The sequence below is a fragment of the Mesoplodon bidens genome, assembly GCF_964165515.1.
Source record: "Mesoplodon bidens genome assembly, chromosome: 8".
NCBI lineage: Eukaryota > Metazoa > Chordata > Mammalia > Artiodactyla > Ziphiidae > Mesoplodon > Mesoplodon bidens.
In genome coordinates, this window is record NC_138165.1 from 13597183 (window position 1) to 13613585 (window position 16403).

At 39.5% G+C, this 16403-nt stretch overlaps 1 protein-coding gene across 2 annotated transcripts in view; it reads right to left on the minus strand.

Annotated features, from left to right (window-relative positions):
* Positions 1 to 16403, minus strand: part of PLEKHB2 (pleckstrin homology domain containing B2) — a 42481-nt gene that overhangs the window by 12987 nt on the left and 13091 nt on the right. For both annotated transcript variants that reach the window (XM_081241966.1, XM_081241965.1), the window contains exons 2-6: positions 15973 to 16017; positions 12467 to 12619; positions 11347 to 11449; positions 6436 to 6475; positions 5080 to 5169 (exon numbers count right to left, since the gene is read on the minus strand). In XM_081241966.1, coding sequence (XP_081098092.1) covers positions 5080 to 5169; positions 6436 to 6475; positions 11347 to 11449; positions 12467 to 12619; positions 15973 to 16009 — 423 coding nt within the window. In that variant the 5' untranslated portion in view covers positions 16010 to 16017. The remainder of the gene's footprint in view (positions 1 to 5079; positions 5170 to 6435; positions 6476 to 11346; positions 11450 to 12466; positions 12620 to 15972; positions 16018 to 16403) is intronic.

Sequence of the window (16403 nt, forward strand, 5' to 3'; positions counted from 1 at the left end):
GAAAGTAGCCAGAAACAATGCACTATGTATACGGGGGGAAAACATGCAGATGATAGCAGATTTCTAATCAGAAATCAGGAGGGCCAAAGGAAAGAGCACACAGTTACCAAGTGCTGAAAGAAACGTCAACTCAGAATTCTATACAACTGAAAAGATTCTTCAGAACAAAGATGAAATTGAGACATTCTCAGACGAAGGAAAACTGAGGATCTGTTGCCAGCACATCTATCCTAAGAGAATGACAAAAGGAAGTTCACTAAACAGTAAATAATGAACGAAATCTTGAAATATCAGAAGGTAAAAACACACGGTCAGAGCAGAATACATGTAAATGTAATAAAAATCACATCTTGATTTTTCTAATAAGTTTGACAGCTGTAGCAAAATCTATAACACCATCTAATATGGTTCTCAATACATGTTAAAGAAATACTTAAAACAATTATACCATAAAATGAGAGAGAAAAAAGGAATTTAGAGGTAATGGTTTGACACTTCACTGGACCTCGTAAAATGTGAACACCGGACTTTGAAAAATATGTGTAAATGTATAATGTAATAACTAGAGCAACCATTAAAATAGCAATACAAAGAGATACTCAAAACATAACAGATACATCAGAATGTAATTCTAAAACATGTTCTATGGGAATTCCCTGGCAGTCCAGTGGTTAGGACTCTGAGCTCTCACCACCAAGGGCCTGGGTTAGCTCCCTGGTCGGGGAACTAAGGTCCCACAAGCCGCACAGTGCAGCCAAAAAATAAATAAAAATAAAAATAAATAAATAATAAATAAGATAAAATAAAACATGTTCTAGTAACTCACAAAAAGCTTAAGTAAAAGAACATACAGAAATGAAAAACAGAATCAAAGCAAAACAAAAAATAAAATGGCATACTTAACGTATCAAAATTACATTATATGCAAATGGTCTGTGGGGAAGGATAAGAGTGATGGTGTTTAAGGGTACAAACTTGTAACAAGTATTAAACAAGCCTTGAGATCTAATCCATCATATAATGAATATAGACAATAATATCATACTGTAATTATGTAGTGTAATAAATATTGCTACATTTGCAATCATTTACAATATATAAAGGTATCAAAATAACATATAGTACACCTTAAACTTACACAATAAAAAATGTAATTGGCCTAAATATACCAGTTACAAGATAGAGATTTGTCAGATGGGGGGATGAGAGGATGACCCAACCATATGCTGTCTATCAGAAACTTCAAATGTAATATGTATGTTGAAAGAAAAAAGATGGGAAAAGAGATATCATGCAAACATTAATAAAAAGGAAGCAGAAGTAGCTACATTAATATCAGATAGAGTAGACATAAGACTAAAGAAAATTATCAGAAACAGAGAATGACATAACATAATGATAATAGGGTTAATCCACCAAGAAAATATAAGTGCGTATGGACCAAATGACAGAGATGCACACAGAAATTAGACAACTTATATAAATGAAAAGGACCAATTCCTCAAAAAGTATAAAATACCACAACCCATTCAATATGAAACAGAGAATGAATAGTCCTGTAACTATTAAGAAAACAGAATTTGTAATTTAAAATATCCCCAAAAAGAAATCTCCAGGCAGGCCCAGATAGTTTCACTGGAAATGTCTACCAAATGATTAAAGAAGAATTAACATCACTTCTACACAATATCTTCTAGAAAATGCAAGAGCATGGAACAGTTCCTAAACTTCTATAAAGCCAGTATCACCTGATAACAAAATAAAACAGAGTACAAAAAAAGAAAACTACAGACCAATATCCCTCATGAATACAGTTGCAAAAACTCCTAATATTAGCAAACATAGAATTCAGCAATAAATAAAAAGAATTATACACCACAACCTAGTGAGATTTATTCCAAGGATGCAAAGCTGGTTCAGTATTCGAAAATCAATGTAACCCACAATATTAGTAAGGTTTAAAAAAAAAATCACATGACCAAATCAATTGATGCAGAAAAGGTATTTGACAAAATCCAACACCCATTCATGGTAAACACTCAGAAAACTAAAAAAAGGACTTTCTTCAACTTGACAAAGAACATCTACAAAAAAATCACACTTAGTGTGGAAAAATTGAATGCATTCTCCGTAAAATCAGGAACAAGGCAAGAATGCCTGCTCTCACCATTGCTCTTCAATATAATATTGGAAGTTCTAACCAGGGCAGTAAGGCAAGGCAAGGAAATAGAAGGTACACAGACTACAAAGGAAGAAATAACTCTATTTGTAGATGACATGACTGTCTATGTAGTATATTCCAAAGAATCTAAAATAAAATACTTGGACTTCCCTGGTGGTGCAGTGGTTAAGAATCCGCCTGCCAATGCACGGGACATGGGTTCGAGCCCTGGTCCGCGAAGATCCCATGTGCCACGAAGCAACTAAGCCCGTGTGCCTCAACTACTGAGCCTGCGCTCTAGAGCCCGCGAGCCACGACTACTGAAGCCCGCGCGCTTAGAGCCCATGCTTGGCAAGAAAGAGAAGCCACCACAATGAGAGGCCCACGCACCGCAAACGAAGAGTAGCCCCCGCTCGCCGCAACTAGAGAAAGCCCGCGCACAGCAACGAAGACCCAACACAGCCAATAAATAAATAAATTTATAAAATAAAGTGCTTATAGAACTAATAAGTGAGTTTAGTAATAAGTTCACAGGCTACAAGATCAACATATAAAAAATCAACTGTGTTTCTATATACTAGCAATAAACATGGAGAAAATGAAATTTGAAATACCATATACAAAAATTCAAAATAAAAGAGAAATACTTAAGTATAAATCTAACAAAACACATACAGGATTTATATATTGAAAGCTACAAAATGCTAGTGAAAAAAAATCAAACAGGATCTAAATAGACAGTCCATTTTCATGCATTGGAAGCTCAACATAATAAAGATGTCAATTCTCGCCCCAAAAACCTGATTTCTAACAAAATCCCAGAAAGATTTTGTTGTACATTTAGACAAATTTACATGGAAAGGAAGTGGAATCAGAATAGCTAGAAGAATTCTGAAAAGGAAGAATGAAGTGGGGGGAATCAGCCTACCCAATCTCAAGACTTATTGATATATAGCTACAGTAATCAAGTCTGTGTGGTATCAGAGGATGGAACTGACAGAGAACCCAGAAACGGACACACATAAATACAGCCAACTGATTGTTTTACAGAGATGCAAAACCAATTCCAGAAAGGATTAACAGTCTTTTCAACAAATAGTGATGGGACAATTGGACATCCATAAGCAAAAAAAAAAAAAAAGAGCCTCAACATAATCCTCACACCTTATTAAAAATTAACTGACAACAGAAAAGACTCGTGTATAAATCCTAGGACTATGAAACTTTCAGAAGATAACATAGGAGAAAATCTTGGGAAACTTGGTCTAGGTGAAGTGGCATGACAACAAAACACAGTCCATAAAAGGAAAAACTGATAAATTGGACTGCAACAAAATTAAAAACTCTGTGAAAGGCACTGTCAAGAGAATAAAAAGATATGCTACTGATCACATATCTGACAAAGGATTCCTATCTCAAACATATATATATAAGAACTCTCAAAACTCAACAATAAAAAAATAATAAAACAAGTAGAAAATGAGCAAATGACATGAAGACACATCTCACGAACAGGATATATGGATGGCAAGTAAGCACATAAAAAGATGTTCAACATCACAAGCTATGGGAAATGCCAATTAGGATCACAGTGAAATATCACTACACACCTATTAGAATAGTTAAAATAAAAAACAGCGACAACAGCAAATGTTGGTGAGGATACAGAGAAAGTGAACCACACATACACTACTGATGGGAAAGAGAAATGGTAGAGAAACTCTGGAAAGCAGTTTGTCAGCTTTTAAAAAAACTAATCATATACTTACCATACATTCAACTCAGCAATTACATTTTTGGGCACTTATCCCAGAGAAATAAAACTTTATGTCTGCCTAACAACCTGTACATGAGTGTTCACATAAGGTTTATTGGTAACAGCCAAAATCTAGAAACAACCAAAATGTCTCCCGACAGGTAAACGTTCTTCAGTACATAATGTGGTACATCCATACCATGGCATACTACTCAGCAACAAAAAGGAACAGACTATTGACACATGCAACAATCTGGATGACTCTCAAGGGCCTTGTGCTTAGTGAAAACATCAAAAGATCTCAAAAGATCACATGTTGTATGATTCCATGTATAGAACACTGTGGAAATGACACAGTTATACAGATGGCAAACAAATCAGTGGTTGACAGGAGTGAGGGAAGGGGAAAAAGGGTGTGACTATAAGAGAGTGTAGCAGGAAGAAGATATTATGAACAGTTTTATGTCTTGATTGAGGTGGCGGTTCTACAAATCTACACATACGATAAAATGACATGGAACCAGACATAAACATTGCACCAATTTCAAATTCCTGGCTTTGATTTTATCTACCATGTAACTGCTGGGGAAATGGGTGAAGAGTACATGAGATATGAGATTTCTCCATATTACCTTTGCAACTTCTTGTGAATCTATAATTATTTCAAAATTAAAAGTAAAAAAAAAAAAAAAATCAAAGTGCCTCCCACAAGAGACTTCTATATGTAGCATTGAATGCCTGGCACCTCTAACTAGGGGACACCACAAGGTATTTGGCATGTGATTTTTTTTTTTTAAGGTTTTGTTTTTGTTTTTTCAAAATAAAAAAAGCATTTTCCCTGATGACAGAGAGTATTCAAGTAAATAATTAAGTATAAACTTGAATCATCAAAATCATATTACCATGATTCATTTTTAGGTCTATCTTAAAAAGAAAATGTGAACAGGAAGATTATAAAGCAGTTGCTTTATTTTAGGAAAGCAAAAGATGACAACAATCTATTTGAAAAAGAAAAGTTTAAAGAAGAAAAGGGTTTACAGTACATTTCTAATTTCTCTGATACTGGCTGGCTCAAAGTTTTCTTTTGTTTTAAAAGCACAGTAGCACAGAGACCCCAAGTTTCCCTCACTTGGATTCCATAAGGCAAAGATTTGCTCCCTACCTCAGGGGTTGGTGCAGCATAGGCTGTGTAGGGAGGTGGGGAGGAAACCACAGCAGTCTCATCATACATGACTTCTGAGCCAACATAAGCCTTGAGAGGAGAGAAAGTATGAAAACAAGTGAGTTGCCACAAAGCAACTAAAGGCTCTTATGATACTATGCCCTTTTATTTAGCAAATAAAAAAAATTAAAAGCCGAAAAGTTTCATCTTTGAAGAGGAAATATAACAGCTCTCTGAGAAGCAATGACTAGCAGGACCACCCTCCCCTTGCCCACCACCCAGCACTCCAGTGTCCTTTGAATTCAGGAGGATGTGGTCCTCCTCGGCCACCAGCAGGGGGCAGAAGTAGAGTTCTCACTGCCCAAGAAGGCCACAGGGCCTCCACTGTTACCCAGGCCTTTTAAATGATGTTACACCACTCTCAACAGCCCTTCTGTTCACAAATAAAAATCCTACAATCTAAAATGTAGCAGTCAGGGATGTGTCCTACACTCACAATCTGGTTTTTCCATTAAAAAATTTTAAAATCTTTCAGTAAATTACCCCTCAGTGGAAAACAAAAATATGTGCACTCTTTTTAAAAATATCCACATGAAGAATCACCTTGGCTCTTGCCCCTAACTATATGAATCATCAATACCAACTTCATTCAAGTAGAGGATTTTCATCAAAGAAAAGGCAACTGGAGCTGTAGAGTAATCTTAGGAAGAAGAACAGTCCTGAGCTAACAAGAGTAGGAAAAAACAGCATTTGGATATTAAGTCTTTTTACTTTCTTTTCCCACCTGTACACCATCTACCTTTCTCTTTTCTTCCTAGAGAAATAAATGAAAAAATAAAACCCTATCTGAAGAATGAAAATGTTGACCACAGAGGGAATTGCCTTTGACTCCCTGACAGACACCAAGATGGTATCACTAGCTTCTACAAATGCGGTTTACTGTCTGTTACTTCCTAAAGTCAGAAGAAACTAGAGACCAGTACAAGTCCCAAAAACGTTTATTTCACAGGCTGAGATGCTATTCATGAAAAGGACCCTGTGGTCCCCTTCGTGCCTTCTCTGTAAACGACAGCAGAATTCAAAGTGTTGCAAATCTTTGTGAGATACAAACATTTCTAGAAAACAACACTGGGACCAGTGTGCCTGTGTTAGGACGGCTCCTCCTGCCAAAATGTTTTGGCAAAATCCAGCTTCCTCACTGTCAGCGAAACACAGCCTGCCTATCTCTGCTTACTCATCCTGGGCCGGATGGCAAAAAAACCCTCTTCCCCATTTCCCTTCCTAACCTCCTGTTCTCCCATTTGTTACAGCAAGAGTAAGTGAAAACATTACTAGTGACTGCCATTAGCAACTTACTGTGTTTGTCCTGGAATCCTGAAGCGTAAATTTCCAGGCCCTGAAGAAAAGAAAGAGGTGCTTTATTTCAGGCAATCCAACATCTATCTCAACGGTTCTCAAACCTGCATTGGCATCGAAATTTCTGAAAAAGCTTGTTTTAAGAACAGATCTGAAGCCCTTGCCTCAAGAGCTACTCAGTCAACTCATCTAAGACATGCACTAGGAATATATGATATGTATAGAAATAAATCTATAGTACATACGTAATATTTAAAGCATGATCTACTCTACAGTTTTTCCTTTACTGTTTAAATAAATGTAAAATGTATCATGCTTAGCTATACTAGAACTAGCAGTATCTGTTCATGTTATACACACAGATCTACTTGATTTTTTTAATGGCTACATAATGTTCCATGATATGAGATTCAGATGGTCAGCAATATTTTGCTATTAAAAATGTTGGTATTTGAGAAACTGACCTATAACATACGTAAGTTTAGGGGGTACAACATGATGATCTGACACGTGTATATCATGAATTGATTACCACAATAAGGTAACACCTCCAACCCCCGAACATGATTACCTTTTTATTTTTTCTGGTGATAACATTTAAGATCTACTTTCTTAACTTTAAAGTATATGAGAGAGTATTATTAATTATAGTCACTATGCTGTACAATAGATGCCCAGAACTCACTCATTTTACGGCTGGATGCTTGTACTCTTTGTCCAATATCTCCCCCATTTCCCTCAACCCATGGCAAACACCATTCTACTCTCTACTTCTATGATTTCGGCTTTTTCAGATTCTACATATAAGTGAGAACATATAGTATTTTTCTTTCTCTGTCTGACTTACTTCACTTAGCATAATGCCCTCAAGGTCCATTTATGTTGTTGTAAAGGCAGGGTTTCCTGTTTTATGGTTGATTAACAGTCCATTACCCATGCATGCACAAGTCTGTGTGTGTGTGTGTATCACATTTTATTTAGCAATTCATCCATCATCAGACACTTGAGCTGTTTCCATGTCTTGGCTACTACGAATAATGCGAGAAACACAGGGGTACCGCTATCTCTTTGAGACAATGATTTAACTTCCTTCAGATATATACACAGAAGTGGCATTGCTGAATCATATGGTAGTTCTATTTTTAATTTTTTGAGGAACCTCCATACTGTTTTCCATAGTGGCTGCACAAATTTACATGCCCACCAATAGTGCACAGGGTTCCCTTTTCTCCACATCCTCACCAATATTTATCTTTTGTCTTTTTGATAACAGCCATTCTAAGGTGTGAGGTGATCTCACTGTGGTTTTGGTTTGCACTTCCCTGATTATTAGTGATGTTGAGCACCTTTGGAAAAACATTTTTTCAAGTCCTTTCCCCATCTTTTAATTGGTTTGTTTTTATGCTATGGAGTCATACAAGTTCCCTATATATTTTAGATATTAAAACCCTTCTCACATAAATGGTTTCCAAATATTTTCTCCTATTCCATAGGATGCCTTGTTACTTTTCTAATTGTTTCTTTTGCTGTGCAGACTTTTTTTAGTTTAATGTAGTCCCAATTTGTTTACTTCTGCTTTTGTTGCTTGCACTTTTGGTGTCATATCCAAAATCGCTGCCAAGACCAATGTCAAAGACGTTTCTCCCCATGTTTCCTTCTAGTAGGTTTACAGTTTACGGTCTTACATTTAAGTCTTCAATCCATTTCAAGTTAATTTTTGTGACTGGTCAAGATAGGGAGTAAGTCCTTTCTGAAAAATCTGGGTTCTACACTCTTCTAAGCATAATTCCTTTGAATGTCTTATGCCGGGGCTCGCTTATCCTGCTCTGCCTTCCGGTGCTCTGAAATGACAAGCCCTGGGGGAACCTTCCAGTCTCTGCTAAGGTCCCAAGGATATCATAGTCTCAAGAGTTTTTCCTTAGCTTTTTCAAGAAGTATCAGCAACTCTACAGGCTGCAGGGTACTACCAAAACTTTTTACGATCTAATTAGCTCTTCTTGTTACTGCTTCTGGGAGTTGGGGTAGGGTTAAAAACTGTAGTACATCTCAACAGAACCTTCTGTTTCTTTTTCTGACTGTTGCTCTTTGTATTCTGTGCTTGCAGTTAAACGTTCTTTATTTGGCTGTCGCTTCTGAATGTCTTCCCCTTCATTTCACTAGGTAGTTGAGGAAGGTGACACAGATTCATTTCCCCTTTTTTCTCAGAAGTCTCTGTAATGGGTTGAACTGTATCTCCTGCAGGAAGATAAGCTTAAGTCCTAATCCCCAGTACAGGTGAATTATTTAGAAATAGGGTCTTTGCAGATGGAGTCAAATTAAGATGAGGTCATACTGAATGAAGCTGTTCTTGTAAGAAGAGGAAATTTGGACACAGACACAGGGAGAATACCATGTTATAACAGAGGCAGAGACTGGAGTGGTAGAGCTGCAAGCCAAAGAACATCAAGAATAACCGGCCACAGCCAAAACTAGGAAGAGGCCAGGAAGGATTCTATCCAGAGTCTTAGAGGGAGCATGGCTCTGCTGACACAGTGATGTCAGACTTCTAGCTTCTGGAACTGTGAGAGGATAAACCTGTTGTTTTAAGGCACCTAGCTTGTGACACTGTGTTACAGCAGCCCCAGGAAACAAACGGTCTCCTCTTCTTTACTTTTTTACCTGTGTCATTTTATTTCAAGTGTGTTTCCTGTTAACAGAATAAATAGCTGGACTTTGTATTTTCTGCCCAATCTCAGATCTTATCCTTTTTAAGGAGAATTTAACCAACTCACATTTATTGAAGTCACAGATATCATTGGTCTAATTACTGCTACTTCATATCCTGTCATGCTTTATTAAGTTTACCTGCTGGGTTTTTTTTATTCTTCTAGTATTACCCTCCATTGCTCTCTCCCTAATTGTACCCTTAAAATTAGACACATAAATAAACCTCTATTTTCCCATACAGGTTAAGAAAAAGTCAGCCTTCCATGCCAAACAAGGAAAGTCCTTCAGTGTACTTTTACCCCTCCTCCCTCCTCTATGACAAAAAAGCCTCCCATGTTTTGTTAAAATATTCTAAAATTTTAGTTCTAGATATTTTTTCCACTAGTACTTAAAGGAACCGTCCATACATGTGACATCTCAGCAAACAGTAGAACAGAGCAGTTAAGAACAAAGGGCTATGAAGACAAAGGTTCAAATTCTGAGCCTAGTCTACGAGCTCTAAAACCTTGGGAAGTATGGTAGGCAGAATGATGCCTCCTCTCTACAAAGAGATCCATATTCTAATCCCCAGAACCTCTGAAAAATGTTACCTCACCAGGCAAATGGACTCTGCAGCTATACTTAAGGTTAAGGACCTTGAAATGGGGAAGATTATATTGGATTATCGAGGCTGGCTGGATAAATCCTTAAAAGCATATAACCTTCTTAAATCCTTAAAAGCATATTCTTAAATCCTTAAATCCTTAAAAGCATATAACCTTCCCCAGCTACAGAGAATCAGACAGATGACAGCAGGAGAAAGGCTCAGCCCAGAAGCCAAGGAATGCAGGAGGACTCTTGAAGCTAGAAAAGGCAAGGAAACAGACTCCCCCCTAGAGCCTCCAGAAGGGATCATGGCCCTGCCAACACTCTGAAACCTAGTGTAGAACTCTGACCTCCAGAAATGGAATCAGAAATGTGTACTGCTCGAAGCCACTAAGCTTGTGGTAATTTATTACAAGAGCATTAAAAACTGATACAGAAAGTTACTTAACCTCACTATGCCTCAATTTCTTACAACGGAACAGTATCCACTTTATAAGATATGGTGAGGTTAAACAACATACATAAAGCACTTAGCACGGTGCCCAGTGCAAAGTAAGTGCTCAAATTATTAAAGAGTAAAGATAGAGATCCGGTTTATAAAAAAGTAGCAAACTGGCTTGACCTGTGTTCATTTCTCCATTAGTCTTTAGGAAAGGTACATCTTTTCCAGAAAGTGCCATTTAAGATTCACTAATATAAATGAGAAGAATGTAAAAAAGAAACTACATCTAGGATTTAAAATCAACCCTAGAGATCAGCATGGAATCAATGCCTATACTGAGGATGAACACATACGTGAAATGCAGGGGCAGGCACTCTGACAAACTGGTCAGCTGGATTTTATAAAACTGTCACATATATATGAATATTTTAATATACAGGAATATTATAATAATCTCTGTTAGTGAATTCTCACAATGTCCAGAGTTAACTTTTGTTAGTGGTACAGTGTGGACAGGAAAAAAAACAACAACAGTGTTTTCAAGATTCTGATCCTACATCAATGCTAACGTTAACAGACTGAGAATTAATAAAGTTGGGTTTTCCTTCTCTGTGGTTCCATACCTCTTCTTCAGGAATGGCAGATGGAAATAAGAACCACCCAAAGAAGAAAAGGCTATATAATACAGACGTCAGTGCTTTTTAAAAAGACATTTACGTAGAAAGAACAAGATTTAAGGGGAGTTCCCTGGCAGTCCAGTGGTTAGGACTCCACGCTCTCACTGCTGAGGGCCCAGGTTCAATCCCTGGTTGGGGAACTAATACCCCACGAGCCATATGGCACGGCCAAAAAAAGAAAATTTAAGAACCCACTTAACTATGCCCATCGCCCAATGGGCGTCTAGTAATGACAAAAGAGAGTGCCAAGTGACTGTATCTAATCGTTTCTGCCGTACCCACTACAATGGGACCCCGCATGGGCAGCTCTGCAGAGGCAGAAACTAGGATCAGGGTTATCAGACATGGACTAAGACTCTTAACATCTCTTTCACACGACCTCTGAGTCACTTATTCTGCTGCCTACAGGAACGCGCCACTCCCATTCTTCTCCCTTCCTCATAACTGGAGATTAAAAACAGAAAACACTTTTAAAATGAAACACACTGGAATAAAACTTACAAACAATCATCTGTGCTTTCTGCACAGAGACTGATGGTTTTCCCATCTCGGCAAACAACCTGCAGCAGACAGTCTTTTGGCTTCCCGTCTGGAGGCTGGATATCTATGAAAAATATATAGAATACAGGAATATTTATATAGTTTTTTTTTTTTTAAGGATTTCTTAACAGCTCAGATAAGCAAAGGACCAGAACTTCGGAACATGACAATTATAAAACATCTTTGGTCTGCTGTACAGAACCAAACACACGAATCATTACTCTATTCTAATTAAACTTCCTGCAGGAGAAACACGTAAGCCTCTTCTAGAGCGCAATCCACATGTGGTGATATACAAAATAGCCCAGACATGAGAAGAATAAGCACAACGAAAAGTGTTGCAAAGCATCAGTGAACAGAATACTTACGGCTTTTATTCACAAAGCATCAAACTAGACCGCTGCTTTAAAAGTGAAAATCAGTTGTTTAAAGTATCTCTGTGTACCAAGAAGTAAGACCTATGATATCTGAGCCTGGTTTAAGTAAGGATTTCAATAGCTAGTCCATAGAGACTTGTGTTTCAAGAACTTAAAGGGGCAGAATATTATAACACCAATGGTTACTACAGCAGCCTCTTTATCCAAATAGCAACAGAGCTAATAAAACAAACAGGGACGTCTACATAGGCCATTAATTAGAAATAGAAAAGTCTATGCTTAGTAAAACAAAAAAACTATTCCTTCAATAGTTGTGATAATTATATTGAAAGACATCATGGATTTTAAGAAACTGACTAGAGTTGTTATCAATAAGCCAGTTTCTGAGTCACAAAATCTATACTGCCTGGGGTAGCTCCATCCTTCTTGGGGTTCCCAGCACTCTGGTTCCTTAGTCTTCCACCACCTTCTCCATGAGAGAGAACGGAAATGTGGACTGATGGGTCTAATTCGGAGGAGAAAATTAATCTGCCGACCCACATGGGTCATAATCCAAGTGTCTGGTTTCATCTGGTTACCTCTTCCCAGGTGAAACCCTTCTTTGGTCTGTAAGTGAAAGCAGAACGCGTAAGGAAGAAGAATCAACTCCCAGCAAGAAAGCAGGAGGGCAGGCGACAGAAGCTGGACAAGACAGACCCACGTACCCCGACATTCATGTCCCGTGCGGATGTTGATGCAGTCCACGGGCATGTGGACCTTATCCTCCACACTCTGCCGAGTCTGGTCATCATAGTAGATCAGGTGACCATCTGACCACAGGTCAAACCAATTCTTCTTCCAGCGCTTCAAAATAGTACCTGCAAAAAAGTGGGAAATGTTGCCTGAGTGGAAAAGCAAGGACTTTGTCCTCCAATTCGCCGGTAACGGAAACAAAAGAAACTTTCCTGTGGTCCCAGAAGTATACCTGCACACAGCTGCCCGGGGCAGTCCACCAAACTGAACGTGAAAGCAGACCCGAACTGCATGAGCGCCACATGCTGTACCAGGGCTGCACGCTCTAAGATGAGAACTTCCGTCTTACTGAGAACGCTGCCAACTTCAGTCTCAAGATAGTAACAAAAAAAAAGTCCAATGAAACTTTGATTTTGAGCTAATGAAACATGCCTAACATTTAACTCTCCGTGTGGTACATCGAAACCCTCCCAGTTGTATCTAACTGCCAGATTGATGGGGAAAACGCTGAACTGTAAAGTCTCTATATACAAATAACAGTAATACCTTCCTCTTCTGGAAAAACTTCTTTCTCTTTTTCTTGAAGGGCCTTCACATAGACTCTTCTCTAACGCTCACCTTCCCTTACAGCCCACAGTGTGGGGAGTCTTCCTGCCTAAGGCTATGCAGAGGCAGGCTCCCACACGGGATACATCCACACCCAGACACTGACCCAGGCCCAGGGCCTGACTCCTACCCAGCAAGCATCCATCCTACTACTTCACACGTCTCTATCAGTTTGAGAGAATTCATCCTTTCATTTGTAATCTCGGACTAGGCATTTAACTTTATAAAACTCTAATTTCCTTGTCAGCCAAAAGGGGAAACTAAAAGTTATCCCTGCACCCTTCTCACATCCGTACGCTACCGGCTGCATCTTTTGTTCCTATAGATCCCACCCTGTTCATGGCCAATGTGCACAAATTCCATTGCATGTGCCTCTCCTTATGCAGCCACGTCTGCTACAGGTATCAACCAAATATGCATCCCAGCAGCCTTCCGAATTTCTTTTACCACTATCAAACACCCACCTTGCTGAGAGGCAACCACAGCACTTGCCCAAACTGATAAATAAGTGACACCCAGCATCCATTTAACTGGCAGTGCCTGAGCTGTGCAGAAACTACCAAAGAGAGCCACCCAAACACAGACAGGTGTAATCACAGGGTTGGGGAGTTATACCCAAGTATCGCACCTCCCGTCAAAGCCCTGACTGCAGAACCCTAAATTAAGCTGTCCTCCAGAGTCCAGATACTGAGTCCTAAGAGTCTGCCAATGGCAAGAAAAGGAATCCTGAAGACAGTGGTGCATATATGTAACTACGTGTGTATCTCTGCTGCTCTGCAACTCAGTGAATATAGTACAACTCACCTCATTTTAGTTTATTATGAATGATACGTCTGCTTTAGCAAAGACAGAAAATCAACCCACACATCAGGAGATGGGGAAATGGAATAAGTCTTCTGAATACACACTTTTCTTTCTTTCTTTTTTTTTTTTTTTTGTTTGCGGTATGCGGGCCTCTCACTGGTGGGGCCTCTCCCGTTGCGGAGCACAGGCTCCGGACGCGCAGGCTCAGCGGCCATGACTCACGGGCCCAGCCGCTCCGCGGCATGTGGGATCTTCCCGGACCGGGGCACGAACCCCTGCCCCCTGCATCAGCAGGCGGACGTTCAACCACTGCGCCATCAGGGAAGCCCCTGAATACACACTTTTGAGATAACCATAACTAAGACAGTGGAAAAGTCTGTACAACTTATTTACAGAACTCCTATTTTGTGTACATCATCATGCTAAGCGCTGATGAGAAGCACAAAATTGCCAAAAGGGTCACTGTTCACTTACGTTGACAGAGCATTTACACTGAGTTATGACGGAGAAGGGGAACTTGCCCTCAAAGAGTGCAGGAAGGGAAGGCACATCCTCCAGGTCTGAGCAAGGCTCTCCATGTCCCCTGACCCATTTTAGGATCACGCAAGATCCTAAAAACCCAAGACAAGGAAACTTACACAAACATTGGGGCTAGATTCCAATATGTCACAACTTTTTTTTTTTTAAGCCAACAATACAATAGCTGCATCTATTCTTAGACTACAGAACTGTCATAGACCTTGAAAGGACACCTGTTCAGCTCCAGGTCTGAGAATGTAAAACTAGTAACAGGACAGACAGGCTGAAAGCTTGTCTCCTGGTAGAAAGGGTGTTGATGTTGAAACGAGACAGTCCTGAGTCTGAATGTAGGTTTGCCACCATGGTTAACGTTTGGACCAGTTACCTAGTATCACTGAACCTCTATTTCTTCAGCTGGAAGCTGGAGTAATGCCACCTACCTCACAGAGCTGTTGTGATAATTATATTGATATAAAATTCTGTACAATGGGAATACAAATAAGCTTCATAAATAGTTTTTATAAACCATCTAAGGTATGCAAGTCCATTCTTCATTGCTAGGCTCAATTTTAGCTAAGTATTGAAAATATTCCTTAAATACAAATTCACATCTGAACAATACAGTATATATCACCACTCAAGCTTTGCTGGAGTCATAAACAATATACTAGTCACTTTTCCCTTAATGCTGCTCTTTCTAGAAAGACAGCAGAATAATCTGCTTACTCTTTCTGCAATAAACAGAGCTGCTTCTTCCTGCTTTAAAACATACTATGAATCCTACTTCAGGTGGCAGCCTCAGAGATAAGCAGAGTTAAATATATGCAGGCCCATAGAGATGAGTCTTAAGAAAATGAACTTAATCCCATAAAAAAAGAACCGAGTCCCTTCTCCAGAGTCTTTCTGGAGACACAAAAGGTTTGGTTTTAGATAAACTTGTTCCCTCGGGTCAAATCTTAATCTATAATTAAAGACTCTAGTATTTCAGAATCTGGTCACTGTTCAATCACCAGATGAGACAGGTGTTTCCCACAAAGCGAGCAGCATCTCCATGCTAATATATTAGCTCAGCTCCATGGTAATATATCAGCTCAGCTTGGGTAGACCCAAGAACCTCAGGTCAGCCGTTAATAATACAGCATGCTAGGGACTTCCCTGGCCATCCAGTGGTCAAGATTCTGTGCTTCCATTGCCGGGGGCACGGGTTCCATCCCTGGTCGGGGAATTAACTTTGTCGCACGGCGTAGCCAAAAAATAAAAAATAAAATAATAATAATAAGAAGAAGAATATAGCACGCTAGTGAGAAAAGAGAAACCAGCAGAGACTACTACTGTGCCCTGGCTCCTGTCAAGGCAGCACCCAAGAAGCTCCACGTGTGCAGAAAAATGCTTCCTAGAGCTCTAACAATCTGCAAGAGGAAACCCAGGGCAACGACGTTCGTAAGACTCTGTTCTTTGTTTGCAGACACTGGCAGTGTCGGCTGCAGACATCAAGATGTGCCCTAAGGCGACACTGAACCCAGCCCAGGGGCTCATGTCCTGTACTCACTCTGTCTCAGCAACCATCCACTCTTCACAAACGCCATCGTCTCACCTGTAGAAGAAGAAACAGGCAGGTTCAAAATTATACCCAGGAAAGAGAACGACCCGTATGAGCTGTTATTACTCACAACACTTCTGACACCAAAGGTGTGGGGTGTTTCCATACCAACAACCGATTTTCCAGTTCTCAGGACACCAACTGGATGTCTAATGATTCAATTAGAGTCCGACACTAACTACCTGGACTTAGCACCAGACCTCACAGCTTAAGGGCTCAGTTCCACAAGACTGCTCCCACGTTAGACACAAGTCCTGGGCCACCCATATTTCTGATCTATAAATTGGGGGTGCCCACAACCCCCTCCTGAGATTCGATAATTTGCTAGGATGGCTCGCAGAACTCAGGAAGGCACTTGACTTACTATTACCTATTCATTA